General features: G+C 57.4%; 8 protein-coding genes across 8 annotated transcripts; 4 read left to right on the forward strand and 4 right to left on the reverse strand.

Annotated features, from left to right (window-relative positions):
* Positions 1 to 125: 125 nt before the first annotated feature.
* C8Q71DRAFT_852223 (uncharacterized protein) lies at positions 126 to 700 on the reverse strand (the record flags this gene model as incomplete). Its single annotated transcript, XM_047926809.1, has 3 exons — positions 126 to 182; positions 235 to 362; positions 415 to 700. The coding sequence occupies 3 exons, from the start codon at positions 698 to 700 to the stop codon at positions 126 to 128; spliced, it is 471 nt and encodes a 156-aa protein (XP_047784508.1).
* A 119-nt stretch (positions 701 to 819) lies between these two features.
* On the forward strand, positions 820 to 1,977 carry C8Q71DRAFT_10635 (GINS complex Psf3 component). Its single transcript, XM_047916284.1, has 6 exons — positions 820 to 1,042; positions 1,115 to 1,173; positions 1,236 to 1,379; positions 1,433 to 1,478; positions 1,570 to 1,708; positions 1,764 to 1,977. Exons 1-6 carry the CDS (start codon positions 926 to 928, stop codon positions 1,838 to 1,840), a joined length of 582 nt encoding a protein of 193 aa, XP_047784509.1. The 5' UTR covers positions 820 to 925; the 3' UTR covers positions 1,841 to 1,977.
* Positions 1,670 to 2,514, reverse strand: C8Q71DRAFT_10680 (uncharacterized protein). Its single transcript, XM_047916291.1, has 4 exons — positions 2,447 to 2,514; positions 2,118 to 2,377; positions 1,855 to 2,052; positions 1,670 to 1,803 (listed from the first exon to the last, which is right to left on the reverse strand). The coding sequence occupies exons 2-3, from the start codon at positions 2,348 to 2,350 to the stop codon at positions 1,953 to 1,955; spliced, it is 333 nt and encodes a 110-aa protein (XP_047784510.1). The 5' UTR covers positions 2,351 to 2,377; positions 2,447 to 2,514; the 3' UTR covers positions 1,670 to 1,803; positions 1,855 to 1,952.
* A 989-nt stretch (positions 2,515 to 3,503) lies between these two features.
* Positions 3,504 to 4,886, forward strand: C8Q71DRAFT_825626 (Alpha/Beta hydrolase protein; the record flags this gene model as incomplete). Its single annotated transcript, XM_047926284.1, has 4 exons — positions 3,504 to 3,624; positions 3,687 to 4,068; positions 4,144 to 4,672; positions 4,736 to 4,886. The coding sequence occupies 4 exons, from the start codon at positions 3,504 to 3,506 to the stop codon at positions 4,787 to 4,789; spliced, it is 1,086 nt and encodes a 361-aa protein (XP_047784511.1). The 3' UTR covers positions 4,790 to 4,886.
* An 18-nt stretch (positions 4,887 to 4,904) lies between these two features.
* C8Q71DRAFT_825629 (Nop domain-containing protein) lies at positions 4,905 to 7,557 on the reverse strand. The gene is made up of 9 exons (XM_047926285.1): positions 7,342 to 7,557; positions 7,087 to 7,256; positions 6,869 to 7,025; positions 6,710 to 6,818; positions 6,574 to 6,655; positions 6,126 to 6,520; positions 6,032 to 6,073; positions 5,489 to 5,980; positions 4,905 to 5,434 (listed from the first exon to the last, which is right to left on the reverse strand). Exons 1-9 carry the CDS (start codon positions 7,458 to 7,460, stop codon positions 5,297 to 5,299), a joined length of 1,704 nt encoding a protein of 567 aa, XP_047784512.1. The 5' UTR covers positions 7,461 to 7,557; the 3' UTR covers positions 4,905 to 5,296.
* Positions 7,558 to 9,363: 1,806 nt separating this feature from the next.
* C8Q71DRAFT_852227 (ferritin-like domain-containing protein) lies at positions 9,364 to 11,421 on the forward strand (the record flags this gene model as incomplete). The annotated part of the gene is made up of 5 exons (XM_047926810.1): positions 9,364 to 9,466; positions 9,531 to 9,697; positions 9,753 to 10,086; positions 10,139 to 10,647; positions 10,705 to 11,421. 5 exons carry the CDS (start codon positions 9,364 to 9,366, stop codon positions 11,419 to 11,421), a joined length of 1,830 nt encoding a protein of 609 aa, XP_047784513.1.
* A 1,701-nt stretch (positions 11,422 to 13,122) lies between these two features.
* On the reverse strand, positions 13,123 to 15,345 carry C8Q71DRAFT_844589 (cell adhesion protein byn-1). The gene is made up of 7 exons (XM_047926591.1): positions 15,022 to 15,345; positions 14,744 to 14,959; positions 14,551 to 14,695; positions 14,436 to 14,499; positions 14,026 to 14,383; positions 13,675 to 13,970; positions 13,123 to 13,604 (listed from the first exon to the last, which is right to left on the reverse strand). Exons 1-7 carry the CDS (start codon positions 15,181 to 15,183, stop codon positions 13,442 to 13,444), a joined length of 1,404 nt encoding a protein of 467 aa, XP_047784514.1. The 5' UTR covers positions 15,184 to 15,345; the 3' UTR covers positions 13,123 to 13,441.
* A 363-nt stretch (positions 15,346 to 15,708) lies between these two features.
* On the forward strand, positions 15,709 to 17,594 carry C8Q71DRAFT_864630 (NAD(P)-binding protein). The gene is made up of 5 exons (XM_047928266.1): positions 15,709 to 16,171; positions 16,226 to 16,372; positions 16,424 to 16,466; positions 16,526 to 16,665; positions 16,778 to 17,594. Exons 1-5 carry the CDS (start codon positions 15,733 to 15,735, stop codon positions 17,215 to 17,217), a joined length of 1,209 nt encoding a protein of 402 aa, XP_047784515.1. The 5' UTR covers positions 15,709 to 15,732; the 3' UTR covers positions 17,218 to 17,594.
* Positions 17,595 to 17,622: the final 28 nt, after the last annotated feature.

Consider the following 17,622-nt stretch of genomic DNA (forward strand, 5'->3'; position numbering starts at 1 on the left):
TTGACGTTGCCGGCTAGCACGAAATATGACCTGCATGCACCCGTAATGGGCACACGGATATCATCAAGGCCATGCATTCTCAGGAATGCAAAGAACAACGTGTACCACACAGCGACAACAGTCCTTCATTTCGAATCGGGTTTCCAGTACTTCGCTATCTTTATTAGATCATCTTGCATCTCCTACACAGATCAGACAGTTAGACGACCACAAAACAAAGGGCTACACGCGTACCTGGGGGTTAATCCCCATCTCGTGGAAAGAAGCGGAGACTTTCATGAGGGCGTCCCTGACCTTCGGCTTGAACACCAGTCCGAGCATTTGCATCTTACTTGGTGCCTGACCACCGTTAAAGTCAACCCCTAGAGCCATGGGTCAGTAGACAGTAACCACGCGCCGCAAGCCTCAACGCACCCTCATCTTTCAACACCTGGTATAAATCCATCATATGTTGCTTCAGCTCCGGCTTCTCCTTGAATATCCGGTCGAACTTCCGCTGTGTCTCGAGCATGACATTCACCGACTCGTCCTCCGCCGCATCTCGCCTCGGCGTCGTGGAGAACTCGGCGTGTTGCCGGTGTCCGAGTCGGTGTGGGTGGCTCGCGAGGCGCGGGAAGTGGGCTGCGCTTGCACTCAGGTGCAGGGTACGCGCTACGGTTATTCGAGTGAGGGCGATGCGGTGTAGTGAGCAGGCGAACATGGTGGGGACGGTAGAAGGGAGATGCGAGGCCGCAGCCACCGAGATCGTCATTGCCGTTGGGCCGCGCGAGCCTCGAGGAGCAGCCGCGGGCGTGAGAAAGACGCGTGACGCGCGTGTCGTCGCGTTCGACGCGTCTGCGGCGCGTCCTGACGCGTCACGTCTGCCTTGCTCATATTGTACTGAGGTTGATTCTATATCTTACCCATCTGCTCTTCATACGACACGATGGAAGACGATTACTACTCGGTCGAGTCCATCCTCGCGGAGAACCAGAAGATCCAATGCCAGTTCAAAATCGACATCCCTGACATGGGTCACTTGGACGGAGGGAACGAACGCGATGTACGTGTTATATACGTCTTGTATAGCCCGTCCAAGAGTGAATGATTTACGATATGGTGACGGCTCCCGCAGATCAAGGCCTTGAGCAAGATACAGATCCCCATGTGGATGGCGTACATCCTCATCTATTCGTTAGTCATGTCTGGTTACGTCCCACATCCCCAGCTCAGCAGCTGACTTTCGATCCAATCAGCGACTATGCTGACTTTACGATACCGCTACCCTTCTCCGCACGCGTACGCAACGCGTTGAACGCAGAGGCTCGTAGCGTCAGACTCTCGGGCTTAGTTGGTCAAGGTGGGCTGTGGTACGGGTTCGGACGGATGATAATGCGACTGTACGCCTCCGCACTCCGTCATCACTTAGGAGCATCATTGACATGTTTGATAGACTGAACGACATCCCCGCACAAGAGGTCTCCGACGTTCTGACCAAGGTGCGTACACAGAATCACCCCTCATCCGCCCTATACCACAAATTGTCCCCTGACCCACCCACTCCTTGATACAATCCGCCGCCACCTACAGACATTCCGTTCCCGTCTCCCGGAGGTCATAGACCAGGCCCATCACTTCGCAGCAGCGTCCGGATCCGGCGGCGGGGCCATTGGCAGTGACGAAGCGACGATGGCGTTCCGAGAAGGCCTCGATGGGACAGAGCGAGACCGTGAGTTACGACACATCGCTCGCATAAAATACGTCGGACGCTGATGTTCGAGCAGTGTTCATGCTCGCGCAGGAAAACGCTCGAAGAACAAAGCGCTGGTACGAGACGAGTGAGAAGGCTAGACGGTCGTGATTTTGTTGTTGTACCTTGTGTAGGACGTATCCTGGGTATATGGGTAGTGTTCCAAACTTGTAAAATTAGTTACTGCTACGCGGCTTTGGCGAAATCTGCAGACGGAGTATTTTTATTCTTGCTTGGGTTTCGGAGCTGTTTCGCTCAATTCCACAGACGGCGCAGCGTCCCCCTTTTCCACTGGTTGAGCCTTCTGCAGCTCGTACACGAACCTCGATTGACCTCTCATTAGACTCCTCGCCCTGATGCTGGTGTATGACGGGTCGGAGAGACTCACCACTTGACACTGCCCCACAGCGCGACTTCTATGACCATTAGCACGAGAAGGTGTACATTCCCTCGTGTCAGAATCGCCAGGGAGAGGAAAACGAGGAACAGAGCGACGAAGGCTGCATCTAGAAGCAATAGCAACGTTGGATGTAGGGACGACCCTGGCGCGAGGAGTGTGTTGAACAACGGCTGTTCGTTCAGAGCTGGAGGCTGAGATGGTTGTTCTTTTGCATCGGACATTACAGAGGGGTGGCTCCGTGTTTCGACCTTTTGGAAGAGTTCACCAGACGACGACTTGGCTCGAGTGGTAGGAATGACAGAAGGCAGACAGCTTACGGTGGCAAGACTTGCGATCGACGACTCGATCCGATCTGGATCCGCCTGGCAGGCCCGGGATAGCCCGGTATGCAGCACTTATGCAGCATGCTGCGTCCAAGTTCAAACTGTCAACGTTGTCAACGCTCACGCACACGTTCAACGTTGGTTGCAACGCTTACTCCGTCACGACACGACGACTGCTCTCCGGAAAGTCACAGCGATGTAGCCTTCGGTGCTCAACACCTTGTTGCAGTGTCGCTATCGAATATATGCTCGGGAATGCCGAAACACCGCTGCGGCCTTGCTAGTCCCCTCCCCCCTCGAGTAGGCTGAGAACATCGAGTCACTGAGCTTACGTTGCAGTTCTGCCCCACAACCGTCCCCGTCGGCTCTGCACAAGGTCTTCATGACATGCGAAGGTCCCGGTCACAGCTTACCTGGGGCTTATGACAGCAGCTTCGAAGAGCTTTCAGCGCTTAGTTATTTGGTTGTTCGAAGCTGTTCGAAGCCGTCAGTGAGTGGTCCTGCGAAAATTCTGCGACAACATTCATGGAACCCAGATTGAACCCACCCGATATCAACGTCGATCAACATCACACAACACCGCCCGAACCCAACGGAACGGACATTCATGATCTGACAGCTCGTTTATGTCATGCTCGTGGACTGTGATGGAAGTTGTGGTACGCCGTTATGCCTCAGCCTGTGGACCTCAATGCGTTTTGCGCTGAAGCCGACTGAAAGAAGCTTCTCAGCCTTACAAAGGCATAAGATAAGCTGACAAGAACGTCATTTGTAAACAACTACGTTGCGGAAGACTAAGTGGACCCTTGCATACTGACTCGAGAAGCATTGACTGTAACAGTACTGCCGCTGTGCCGTGCTGTCTTCTGAACAAAAACAACTTCCGCTCAGCTGCCATCGATACGTTTCCAGTGGTCCTCCAGCTCACACGCGCGGAGGTACTGCGAGGTACCCGGCGATGCCTTGCTGCAGAGGTATAAAGTCCTAGCCATTCAGCATCAGTGCTCTTGCCTTCGCAAGGACCTTGATAACGATCACTGAGCAGTACGACATGCCTCTCGCACCCGTAGACGACAAGGGTACGCAGTTCTATTATGAGGACACAGGCGCTCCATCCCGATGCGCCACTTACACGACTTTGGTCCTCATACATGGCGGCGTCTTCCACAGCGGTGAGTCCAGAAGCTATGAAGCGCGGGGAACTGAAGGAAGCTAAATCTGCGGTAAACTCCAGCCATCTACAGGCCCATAATACCCTATGCCGCCGCACGTAATGTGCGTCTTGTCCTGGTCAACGTCCGCGACTACCCCGGTTCGACCCCGTACTCTGCGTCCGAGCTTGCGGCCTTGCGCAGCGGCAACCGGGAGGAACAGAAGGCTATGCTCGATGAGCGTGGCAAGGAGGTCGCTAAATTCCTTCTGTGGTTTATCGGGAAGGAGAAAATACCGCAAACCGCGAATGGCCAGACTGGCAACAGCTCCCGTACCGGCGAGCTGGCCTTGCTTGCGTGGTCCTGGGGCAATACGATAACGATGGCATTCCTAGCGCAAGCTGCGAAGCTTCCGCAGCGCGATCAGGAAATATTGGGTAGCTATCTGCGGACCTTGTTCCTCTGGTAAGTCATGCCATTCGTCTGGTTCACCAGACTGGCAGTCGGTTCCACTCATCACTAGCTATATACCATAGACAGCAGCGGTCATGCCTTGGGCTTACCTACCGACTTGGCCGAGTTCATCATGCATCCGTTCCGGGACGCGCAGATTCCCGTCGAACAGCAAGGTCGCACCTTCGAGCGCTGGGTCTCCGAGTACTACGCCCACGCTCTCCCCAAGGACGCGGCGCTCCACTCCCTCACGTATGACGAGCTCAAAGCAAGTCTCGTCCAACAGCCGATCGATAACCCGCCTCCGGAGCACGTCGCAACCGTGGACCGTCTCTCGTCCGAGCAGTACGCCGATGTCGTCGATCCGACGGTTACCGCCCGCTCTCACCTGCTTTATATAATGGCCGTCGACAGGTCGGTCTATCGGGACGTCATGCACGACGCTCTGTGGGACTCGTCCGTATGGCCAGGCCTCCGCGTCCCCCTGATTTGGTGCGACATGTCCGTCTCGGAGACGGTGTTCGCCGCGTGGCATTTCTCGCAGCAGGTAAAGGAGAATTGGCCGCGGGGAGCTAGGAAGATCGATATTGTGCGCTTTGAAGGCGCAAATCACTTTGTGAGTGTGCATGCTATTTTGCCTGGCATTGCAAGGGACCTCTCTAAATGCATCGCTCTTCAGCCGCACTGGGACGAGCCACAGCGCATGCTGGAGCTCTTGCTCACGTTAGCTTGATAGGTGGAATGTTGAATGTACCGCATACAGCGTGTTGTCATCCGCGTAGACGTACTCACTAGATTTCGAGCATTCTCACCGTGAGGGAGGAAAGCAGTGGTTTCCACAATTGTCTGAACGGTTGGCCGCATAGTAACAGGAGGGATGAAAGGGTCCAAAGCATCGCGAGCCTGTCCCTACCGGAATGAATCGGGTTGCGCTGGTCCTGTCGAACAACCAGAACCTTGCGTTGACTGGCATACATACGGTCCACTACTTCCATATCTCGAACTAATAAAGCAAGGGTGGAGTCGTCGACCACGTATGCAGACCTTCTTACACGAGGAACATGTTAGAGTCAGAGTCGGTACCGCGTACGGGCACGTTCCCAACGCGCTCAACTGTGCTTTATGACAGACGGCGAAGTTACCCGAGTGCAATGCACGGCGTGAACAATGTGAAATGCGAATATTACGACAAGATAATGCGAACGACGTATACAACCAGAAAGCGAGGAGTAGAAAAACACTATGCCTCCGACTTTCTTCGCTTCTTTTTTGTGGACTCTGCGCCATCTGCCTCACCGGCTGCTGCTGCTGCCGCCTTCTCCGCCTTGCGTGCCTTCTTCCTCGCCTTCCGCTCCGCTTCTGTCTCAGCGTCCAGATCCTGAACGATTACAGTCAGTGCGCGAACCGCAGGTGGCATCCCAGAGGTACACACCTTCGACTTCTCCACCACCTCCGCCGCCTCGCTCTCTCTCCGCTTCCGCTTCTTCTCCTTCTTACTCTCCTCCCCATCCACGTCCATCGCATCATCCTCAGCCACCCCATTCTCGCCATCCGACTTCACCTCCTTCTCCGCGCGCCTCTTCGCGCGCCTCTCCTCCTTGGCGCGCCTCTTCTCCTCCTTCACGTCGAGCGCAGCCTGCACCGCGCTCTCGACGGGCTCGCGCTGCGTCGACACGAAGTCCGCCTGGTCGTTGTACGTCTTCGCCTCGCCGCCCATCTGGAACTTCTGCTGCGTGCGCCCCGAGAACGCGGAGCGCACCGCCGCGGCGTCGCCCTGGCCCTCGAGCGCGCGCAGCCGCGCCTCGAGCTTCGCGCGGTTCTCGATGCCTATTGACGGTGCCTGCGGCTCGGACTTGCTGTCTACGTCGGAGAGCGCGTCGACACGGATGGAGAGGGCAGCTTTCGTGGCGACCATGCGGGCCATCTGTAGAGCGTGCGTGAGCATACGCGGGTTACGTCACGGCTGGCAACGTACCTTGCCCTTGAGTTTTGGTGGTGCTTGACCGATGAGAGATGCCTGCAAGAACTCATGTCAGTGCGAGGCGACAAACGATGGCAACTGCACATACATGGTAGATGAGCCCGTATTTCGGCGTGTCGTGCTTCGTCTTCAGCGCCCTGAACAGCGCCTTCTCCGCGCCCAAGATCTGCACCGTACTCGCAGGGTGCTTCGCGAGGTTCAGCAGGCTGCCGGCGTGGCTGATGAGGCGCGCGCCGACGAGCTCACCGACGAGCGCGGTCAGGTTGGGCGCGATCGCGTTCATGCGGTTGCGGAGGTACTCCGCGAGCTGCGTGCGGTACGCGGTGATCGCGATGACCTGGTCGCAGAGCGAGTGGATGTGCGCGATGTCCGAGTCGGAGATCTCGGTGCCCATGGAGATTTCGGCGGCGGCCTTGACTGTCGCCTCGAGGTCCTCGGGGAGGATGGCGGAGAAGTCCGTCGTCGCGGCGTTGGTCCGGAAGCCTGTGGACGCGCGTGTGAGTACGAAGAGGACTGCAGGAGGTATGTGCACGAACCCATCGCTTTGACGACCTTGGCGTATGCGAGGTTGTCGACAATGATTTTGGCGAGTTCGGGGAAGTGCCAGCCGTGCCATTCCTTTCGTGACGTCAGTACGACAAGACTGTGTGTGCGCATGGACAGAAACATTACCTTGACACGCATGGAATAAATGTTGATTTCCTTATCCAAGTCGTCCAGCAGCGCTATGGCTTGGACCACCATAGTGTCAACCTTGTCTGGCGAGAACTTGAGCTTGAAGCTGAGAAAGCATTAAAGGCATATACCGGGCGAACACAAGTAGAAGCGCACCGTGATAATGAATGACTGAGACCCAAGCTCATAGTCGCAAGGTCCTTCGGGTCCAACCCGTCCAGGAGCGAAGCCAGCTGACTCCTAATACCACGGAACAAGTCCATCGACTCATTCGCGACGACATTGATCCCAAGCTTTTTGCTGATCGAGTGACCTGCAGCAAAGCTCGTATAAGTATATGCGGCCTTGCGAGAGACCAAGCGTGCTGCACGCACCGAGCTTCGGGTCAAACACGGCCAGTGTCTCCTTTGCCTTGCCCTTGCCGACAATCTCGTCCGACAGAAATTTCTTCAGGCCCTTCCCGAGCTTGCCCTCCTGGAGAGCGGTGATGTCCTCGACGGCTGTCGCGGTGGACGTGAAGCGGTGGAGGGACTTGAGCTTCAGACTTCATTCCAGCACCGCATAGATCACGAACACGAGTGATCCCCGTCAGCGAGAACCCAACCCGACTGAACGCTTCGAGGACTCACAGCTTGTTCGCCCGCTCTGGTGTCTCGAACTCCTCCCAGAGGTTTGCGCTCTGGACTTTTGCCGAGTCTGTGAGCTTGAAGATACAATAGCCGAGCGCCGTCTCGTATAGAACCAGCATGGTGGGCGGCGAGCGAGAGGACCTCTCAAGGATAGGCGAGGCGATCGGACGGTGCGGTACGGTACCGTGTACTGTACCTTTGCTGCAGACCGACTTGCTCGAAACTTTTTCGCCACAGTTTAGACGCTTGCAGAGTCGGTGAACCACGTGATGGGAGCTTTCCGGCGTCTAACGAACCGGTACGGCGAGCCGCGACGCGCCGCCATCCACTTTCCTGCTTGCATCCACTGCTCTGCGCTCGCCGTTCGACCTCTTTCCTCTCTCATCTTATATCTAGCCTCCAGTCTTGTCGTGATGACCCCAGCATCCATGCATTACTGTTGATGCAAGTGTCCTGACCGAAGTTCCGCAGTGCTTCATACGCTGCCGCGTCGCGCTCTGCAGCTGGAGTCTGAGTATCCGTCGAACAATAGGTGTGTCTGTTTCTACGCAGTCTGACGGGCTATTTCCTTGGTTCACGCCGCTACGAGAGGACGTCTTGTACACCTCTCCATGACTCTGGCATGTTACGTACGTACGCATGTATCTGCTGAAGCTCGCCGTGACAAACACAGGCCCCGCTTGTCTTGCGTTTCTTCCAGAATCGAGTTGGCGACGGCAATCTTTGTCCACACGTACTCTGACACGCTACGACGCCGCTCTTTGGGGGAGCCCACATCGCCGGCTCAGCACCAAGAGCTGTTCGTAATACTGAAGCTTGCACCAGTTGACGAGTGGTACGTCTGTGTCAAGCCTGGATGCTGCATCAGGTTTGACGAAGGCAATCGCGCACACAATCCCCCACCATCTAGTTTTCTGAGCAGCACGGTAAACCTTCATCGCTTTGGTGGTTTATAGTCTGCCAAGTATCCTTGCTGGTGCCCTCGCCGCTTCCGTTGAGGAAGTCGAGCCGCTGTTGCGTGTACTCCTCCTTCTACCCCTCCTCACCCGTCATGTCCACAATATCATCTCGCTCGACATGTGCTAGCGCGCTACCTTGCAGACCATGAGGAATGAGAGCGCCCCTGAGCGGGCTAAAAAGACCTCTGGCGGAGGGGGGCGGCATGCGGTCCGACGTCGTTGCTTGCCGTCTATACCGTTACGGTCTAGCATACAGTAGCCGGACAACGGAGGGTGTGCCTACCGTGCGTTCGCGCGCATGAGCTATGAGAACGCTCTATGAGGTGCTCCTTGAGATCGCGGGATGCGGTCGCTATCTCGACGCGTCGGTATCTAACTGTCGTGATACAATGTTGAATGAATCCCATCCAGTGCCTGTCCATTGTCAAGGGTATGCGCGGCGGATATCATAGGGGCGTTGCGTTGTTCCACGGAAGGTCTGTGTGAGAACATACGGGCGGACTAGGCAGGTTTTCCATCAGCCAGTTGCAGACGACGGAAGCACGAGCCCGGGCACGACTGGCGGGCGAGGAGCAGGTTCCCAAAGGGTTCCTCGGCCATGTCGGTGATGAGCTTGTCTACGGCTGTCGAGGAATGCGAGAAGCATCCCGCTTGGTGGCCCGCGGGGGCGCCGGGCGGACGGCCTTGGCGTTCTGTGTGCACGGAGGCGCCTGGGGATTGGAGTTGCCATGGCGAAGGTCAGGCGCCGGGTACGATCGAAGCCCAGGCGACAGGCGAGCGACCGGATACTTACCGCCATCGGAGACCCTCCCTCGGTGCGCCCTATTATAAGGCGCGCCGTCTCCCGTCAATCGCCATCCCGCCCCTCCTTTCGCTTTCTTCCCTTTCTTCCCAAGTGCTGAGGTAGGTCGTCCCCGTCGTGCTCCTCGTCGCTGCGTCTGACCCTGCCATGGCCTCCAGCCACTTTCTGGGTTGCCCGGTCGCGCCCCTGGACATCCTTCATTCCTTTAACACACTGGGTATCCAGCAGGTTTTCATTTAATCCGGCGGCAGCAACATCAACATGCGTCCTTCCTCGTCCATCCTTTTCCTCGCAGTCCCTCTTTTGGCCTCTGCCGTACCGACCTTCCTCAAGAGGGCGAATAGCGCCGACGTAACGGTCCTCCGTGCGTACTGTGATGGTCTCGCGCTCTCGTAGCAACCGTGCTCACTCGTGGCTTTCGCGCGCAGAATTCGCTGGTGTCCTTGAAGACCTCGAGACCCAGTTCTACACGCAGGCTCTCTCCAAGTTCCAGGCGTCCGACTTCACCACCGCCGGCTTCACGGACCCCAACGTTCCTATCCAGCAATTCACGGCGATCGGAAAAGATGAGGCCACCCATCTGTCGTTTATTGGGGTATGTCTATCGCTTGTAGCCTGCCCGTTCTGTTCTAAGCTCCCGTCTGCCACAGGACGCCCTCAAGTCCCTCGGCGCGGCCACCGTCTCGGGCTGTCAGTTCGACTTCTCGAGCGCGCTGACCGACGTCGCTACTATGGCGCCCATCGCGCGCACGGTCGAGAACGTCGGTGTCGCCGCGTACCTCGGTGCTGCCAACCTTATCAAGGACCCCACGATCCTCACGGCCGCTGCAACGATCCTGACTGTCGAGGCGCGCCACCAGACGATCCTGAACCTCGTCAACAACGCGACGTCTATTCCCCAGGCATTCGACATCCCGCTTACGCCTAACGAAGTGCTGGCCATCGCGGGCGGTTTCATCTCTGGCTGCTCCACGGGCATCACAGGTCGGTCATTTGGGTTGTTTTGGCGCAGCAGGCATCGCTGACCCGTCTTCAGCCAACACCGCGCTTGCCATCTCGAACACTGGCTCCATCGTGGCCGGCACGACGCTCACGTTCACGTCGACCGCTCTGAAAGGCAACCAAGCCAACATCGCCGCCCGACACGACAAGGGCAAAGCGAGCGGCAACAGTATGGGCGCGGGCAGCACTGGTGCGAATGGTAACAGCACCAGCATGGGCGCGGCCGGGAATGCGACCAGCTCGGGCACTTCGTCCAAGGGCTCCATGTCTTCGGGCAAGGGCATGAACTCGGGTGCCGCCTCCATGGGCATGAACTCGGGTGCCTCCTCCAAGGATATGAACTCCGGTGCCACCTCCAAGGGCATGAACTCTGGCAGCAGCTCCAAGGGCATGAATTCGGGCAGCAGCTCCAAGGGCATGAACTCTGGCAGCAGCTCCAAGGACCAGAACAAGAACTCGGGCTCCAGCTCGAACAACAACAACAGCACGAGCAGCAGCTCCAACAGCACTTCCAGCGCGAACAGCACCTGCTCCGCGAGCTCGGTAAGTCCCCCCACGCACTCCTATACCCGCGAGACTGACCCATTACCCGCAACCCAGCAACTGTTCTGCCAGATCATGGTCGGCGGCGCAACAACCTCGATGTCGATGGCGATCGACTCGTGCAAGATCCCCGACGGGCTGAACGGCCCCGCGGCGGTGTTCGTCACCTGCGACGAGAACACGCTCCCGAACGACGTCGTCGCGCGCGCGGCCAACTCGGGCTCCGTCCTCGCCGGCCCCACGATAATCTTCATCGACGTTGAGGTCGACATCCTCGCGGGCCTCTCCAAGACCGGCGCATCGTGCGAGGGCTCCGGCAACAACAACTCCGCCTCGTCCTCGTCCTCGTCGTCGGCCATGATGGGCAGCTCCACGGCTGCGTCGTCTACGATGATGGCGGCCAGCTCGTCCTCGTCCTCGTCGGCCATGATGGGCAGCTCCGCGGCAGCGTCGTCTACGATGATGGCAGCCAGCTCCGCGGCGGCGATGTCGACGATGGCGGCTAGCTCCGCTGCGGCAATGTCGACGAACATGGTGGCTAGCTCCGCCGCGGCGATGTCGACGAACATGGCGGTCAGCACCGCCGCCGGCGCGGGGTCGTCGGGCGCCGTGACGACGACGATCAACTCGTCCCAGGCTATGTCGATCCTCTCCGAGGCGAGCGCGGAGGCGACGGCGCCGTCCGTCGCTGGGGGCGCCGCTGCGGGTGCCGTCGCGACGGCGGGCTCTGCCGTCAACAACGTCATGTTCGGCTCCGTGCCCGCGCGCAGGTGAGCTCGTTGACTGCCCCCGCCGACTCGGGCGGACTGGGGAGGTGACGCTGGATGCGCGCCGTGCCCTGTTCTGTTGTGTTCCCCGTTCTTCGTTCTGCTCTCTGTCCCTCCTCTGGATACGCTCGGACTGGATATGGACACGGTTTCATTTACTCTCTGAAGGACTATTTGCTGTCGCCTGATTTTGTGCTACGTGTACGTTTCGCCCCCGGGCTCGTTCGTTGAGACTGCATATAGCGCTACTGCTCCTTAGTTGTGGATCCGCCGCCTCTGATTACTTGTGTAGGCACTGTGTTAACGGGAATGAAGAGTCTCTCCAGTGTGCCCCTGCATATGCATTGTGCTGGTTCTAGCCTGAATACGACTAATCGCCGTTGGTAAGTAAACCGATGTAAGTGGGTCAGGTAACTCAGGTTCGCCATGCCTCCCTTCCTTACGCATGTACACAACGTGTCCTCAAGAGTCAAAACTCCGGATGTCTTTACAAGTCGACCTCAAGTTCACCACATACACTACATTCCAGCTAGCCCGCAGCAGGACTTGCATCCTTATCCCTGCGACATACCAACTCCCCGGATTGTCAATTCAGCGGCTCACAACGTCCTCCATGGAATACGAAGCACTAATGTTGAAGCGACCTGCAGTCACGTATGAGACGCTTTCTTGTCTCACTCTCGACGGACTTGAAAGCACTACAAGTCAGCGCCTTACCGAGCTGCTTATAGAAGGCAGCGAACCAAAGGAGATTCACCGGACTGACGGAACGACCGTTTGTAAAGTCGAATGCCGACAACGTACTCTCGGCGACACAGGAATCATTGTCCCGAGTGGCCCTGCCGTCTGCAAGATCGCATACGGCGATGATAGTACAAGACGTCTTGTCCACGAACGTAATATCTCAGATAGACGCCTCCAAAAGATTCAAGGCCAAGGTATCCCGAAGTGCTACGGTTTGTTCGTCGAGGCAGGGGATGTCGAGGTGGATAATCCTGACCAACGTTTGGAGAAGGCTTGCCTTTTGCTGGAATATGCCGCTGGCGGTGGCCCCCTGCCCCGCGTGGTCGGGAAACTCTTGGATATGCCCCTTCATTTCAGGTTTGGGATTTCCGCAGCTTCACTTGTAGTGGTTCTTGCAGCCGGGGCTTACCTGATCTGACGAATTACCCACTGGCAGGATGTCCCTATTCACCATCTATGAAAACATCCACCGTATCGGCATCAAGCATGGTGCCTACTACGAGCAATCGAACATACTGGTTCGCACAACCGTCAACGGCGATCACGAACCGTGTATCATCGATTTCGACGACGCCGAGGAGCATGACTGTATCTATGCCAAGCTCGACTTCAGAATCCGCTCTCTCATAAGTTAGTGGAGCCGCGTAGGCCGACATGGTCACCTGTCGGTTGCGACGAGATTATGTCGGTCGCGTCCAAGGAGTTCGCCCGTACCGAATATCACTGAGGATATGAGGCTAGTCTAAGTATCACTCTGCTGACCAGTGTCTGATCCAGCTACAATGCCCAAAATCAAGGGGCTCAGCTGGGGTACCCCGATCGATGTCGATGAATGTTTGGACCTCGACGCAGAGGATATCGTTGTGTTCACGATGTGTTCGATCGAACCGCGCGGAACTTTACACCGTAGATGTGACAAGGATGATGCTGGGTCCAATTGTATACTGAGGCTTACCACAGGCCTCCAAGCACAAATCAAGTCATCTTTGGTCTGCTCGCCGTCTGCAGGGCTCGGGGTAAGGTTCCGAGGCCTGACGCAAAGTTTTGAACCCGGGAATGCAGTCGTCATCCACTCTAACATAAGTTAACCTCCCGAAGATCCTGAAAGACCCGCCATACGCTGTCGTGTTTGAGTCTGACAATTGTATTCGCATACTCCAAGCACTGGCTCAACAGACGAGATCGAGGACATCAGGCACTGTATACGAAGCCGACATAGACGGCGAGCACGCTGATCACTGTGCGAGACACGGCGGTCTGTAGATGGTTTTCCAAACGGACCATCAACTCATAATCACGTCCTCATCAGCATCCGGCCTCGCCTCGCCTCTCGCGACCGAGTTTACGAGTTCCCTGCGGATCTCGGGGCTGATCTGTGGATGAGAGCTCGCGCGCGCGACGTCGAGCAGCGCGTCCTTCTGGTCAGGCGTCAAGTCCGACGCGTATCTACCCGTCGCGAGCAAGCAGTCAGTATCCGCGCCGACGAACAACACCGAGGCGATCGTATCCTGCTCACCTCTGACAGAACACGAGCAGCGACTGGTGCCACAGCACGGGGAGCTTCTCCGCGTCGCCCGCGCGGCGCGCCTTGTACGTGTTCGAGAGGCGGATGAAGTGGAAGACGAGCGCGTCGACGACCTTGAACGGCAGCGCGTGCTTCTTGTCGAGCAGCACGCGGATGAAGAGCGAGTTCGGCCCGGAGTAGTCCATGTTCGCTAGCCGGATGAGTGCCGCGGCGGAGTGCATGAGCGGCACCTTGACCTTGGCGAGCACGGAGGCGACGATGGCGGCTTCGAGGAGCGTGCAGCCAGACTGTCCGCGATGCGGTCAACGATGCTTAAGGAGTATGATTGCAGGCTGGACTTACGTTGAGCAACGGGAACACGATGCCCTTGAAGAACGCCGCAGGCTTGTACAGTGCCCTCCGCATCGCCTCGTAGTAGTGCACGTTCAACTTCCGATGATTCTTGTTCTTCCTCGCACCCTCGCGCGTCAGCCGGATGTCTTCCCGGATGGCGTCAAGGAGCACGCCCTCAAGAAACACACGCGCTTGTGGAGGCTTCATCTGCGAGACAAATATACGTGTCGCGGCGTGGCATGCCTGAGGCGTCCACTCTTCTGGCTTGGTGAGCGCGAGCATGCGCGCCCAGGCGGGGAGGGAGGGAATGATTTTGAAGGGTTTGGGAAGGGGTCCTGATTTGTATCGGGAGAGTACGACGCCGACTCTGGTGGGATCGGTCAACACGAGAACAGGAAAACAGTACGGAGTGCACGTACTTTGTGTATAGTTCGACGACTTTTGGGTTGAGCCCCGCGGCAGGGTCTGGTGCATGGTTAGGATCTAGAGAATAAAAGTTAGCGAGGCAGGCTACAGAAGGGAAAGCACACGGACCTTGTTCAACTTTCCGAATGACGGTTGTCTTTCCAGACTCCATATCATCCAGTTTTGCAAATATTATGTCTGCTAATGTTCTGCGCTCGCCGGCGTTCGCGGGCAGAAGTGCGTCAAGTGTCTTTAGGTCGCCCTCATCTACTTCCTGCTGATCGTGAGCGGTGCTCTGCAAACATATCAGACGGAGACTTACAATCTCTTCCACTTCCTCCTCGTAGTCATCCTGGTCATACCGCTCTAAGTCATCATCCTCTTCATCGTCGTTGAAGTTTTGTGTCCGCGGAACGGTAAAGCTGGCTCGCTCTGGTTCTTCCCCCTCTTCTTCATCGTCTTCCCATGCGCCAACCTCCTCTTGTTGATCTCTCGCAAGCTCGAAGATCTTCTTAGACGTCTTGGGGTCAAGGATCACCTACAGCTGTGTGAGTCGAGACGGGTCGTAACATCGCCTGGGAAGAAGCACGAGCAGCTTACCTCTCCGCTATCCTCACCATCCTCGTCTGTCCTCCCCTTCGCCTTCGACCGTTTGCCTGGATGAGACACCCGCCCATATTTGGCGTACACTTCGTCCTCGCCGATCTGTACGTGCAGAGGGTCATGTCTTGACTTCCCGGTCGGTTTTGTTGCTCGCGGCATTGCGCTAAGTCCAAGGGTGTTCTACGCCGCGTGTGAGGTTATGTAGGTGCTAGTGCACGTTTTGGGCCTCCTGACGGGCCTGCGATGCGATTTGGACAGATAGCCGCGATGGATGGCCTGCAGGCAGCGAGTGCGGAGGACGAGAAGGACACTCGGCCTGGCGAGCCGCCGCAAAAGACGCAGAGGGGCGGCGCTGATTGGCCCGGCGATCGCCGCCCAACGTCCGTCTCGACTCTCGACTGCATTTATTGCTGCACGTTGGCTGTCGCGTCTCTCAACCGCCTCCTGTCTTCCTCTGTCCGCGGTCCCTCTCACTCCCTGCGACAATGGCTGCCAACACCTCGCAAGTACGTGTCTTCACTTTCGGCGTGCATTGTGTGTTGGCGCGGGGTGGTGGTCGGCGAGGACATGCCGGAACGAGAGGCGGATGCTGCCCATTTAGGAGTATCCGCGCATTCATTGCACTTGGCTGGGAACCTACCTTGTTGGAGATATGCTAATGTGCTCTGTGAATCATAGTTCACGACCGTCGATCGCTACGGACAGTCGATGACCACCGTCGGCTTCGAGCGTTTCGGCTTCGACAGCGAGGTCCCCCTCGACGTGCTGCGTTCCATCTACCTGCGGCCCCACTACGTCCGCAGCGCGAACGCCACGAGCCCGAAGCCTGGAGAGAAGACCAAGGAGGAGCTGGAGTCCGACGCGATCTACTACCCAGACTCGCAGTCCATCTCCTACAGCACCCTCACCCGCTTCCCGCCGGTCAAGCTCGTCGCGCCTGAGAAGCGTAAGCGCGTCCTTGTCACCGGTGGCGCTGGATTCGTAGGCTCCCACTTGGTCGATCGCCTTATGCTGCTCGGCCATGAGGTCACTGTCCTTGACAACTTCTTCACCGGCTCGAAGACCACGGTAGGCCACTGGGTAGGGCACCCAAACTTTGAGCTCGTCCGCCACGATGTCGTGGAGCCATACATGACAGAGTGCGATCGTGAGTACCCCTGGTTCCTCGATGTGCTCGATCTCTCACACCGAGCTGCCCTAGAAATCTACCACCTCGCGTGCCCCGCGTCCCCGCCGCACTACCAGTTCAACTCCGTGAAGACGGTCAAGACGTCCTTCATGGGCACGCTCAACATGCTCGGCCTCGCCAAGCGCACGAAGGCACGCTTCCTGATTACCAGCACGTCCGGTATGGGAAACCCGCGCCGATCGCAGATGGCCGCTGACGTTTTGTGTACAGAGGTGTATGGCGACCCTGAGGTGCACCCACAACACGAAGAGTAGTGCGTGTTGGCCGTGCTGCGTGCCGTAAGCAGCTTGACTGAGGATTGTGTGTCCACAGCTGGGGCAATGTGAACCCCATCGGTCCTCGCGCGTGTTATGACGAGGGTAAGCGTGTCGCGGAGACGCTCACATATGGCTACCACCGCCAGGATGGCGTCGATGTCCGCGTAGCGCGTATCTTCAACACCTACGGTACGTGTATCAATGAGCGACCAAGCTGAGTTCATCCAACGCATTTCCGTTCCAGGTCCACGGAGTAAGTCCCTGTTCAGCACGATCAGGTGCTCTTGACACTAACAGATCCACCCAGTGAACCCCTTCGACGGCCGTGTCGTGTCGAACTTCATCATGCAGGCCCTCCGCGGCGAAGACATGACCATCTACGGCGACGGCTCGCAGACACGGTCCTTCCAGTACATCCACGACCTCGTCGACGGGCTGATCGCGCTCATGAACTCGGACGAGACGCGCCCCGTCAACATCGGCTCCTCCGACGAGTTCACGATCGGCGACTTCGCGCTCCTCGTGCGCGAGATCGTCGAGAAGGTGCAGAAGGAGGACGGCACACTCCCCACGCCCCGCGTCCAGGTTATCTACAAGCCCCTCCCCACCAACGACCCCCAGAAGCGCCGCGCGGACACCACCCGCGCCAAGCAGGTGCTAGAGTGGCAGCCCCGCTGGACGGTGCGCATGGGTGTCGAGGAGATGGTGCGCTACTACAAGGCGAAGATGGCCGAGGGCAGCATCTAAGGGGTGTATACGTATTCTGATCATGCTCGAACGAAACGAACGCTTCACATCTGGGGTCCCGCTACTATAAATAATCGGCAAAAATGGGTGGTCTACGTTGGATAATGCTGCTATGTAGATGATGTGCGACGTGCATACGTGTGCTAGATACAAGCGTGCGCCGAGGGCCACGATTAGTCGAAAGCCTATACAACAACTATATACCCTTACAACCAAGGTTACTTTTCCGACCTGCGCTCCAGCGTACACCCGCTCCCAAAATGTGAATCGATAACCATAAGCAGAAGAGGATCGCGCGCATGTAGGTAGTGAAAGTCTAACACCGACAGGCGCCCGGATAGGCCAGAGAAGGCAGTCTAACTACAGTACTCGCTGGTCCAGGGAATTCCCGGCGATGGTATACAC

Source organism: Rhodofomes roseus, assembly GCF_022264815.1.
Source record: "Rhodofomes roseus strain CIRM-BRFM 1785 chromosome Unknown C8Q71scaffold_1, whole genome shotgun sequence".
Classification (NCBI taxonomy): Eukaryota; Fungi; Basidiomycota; class Agaricomycetes; order Polyporales; family Fomitopsidaceae; genus Rhodofomes; species Rhodofomes roseus.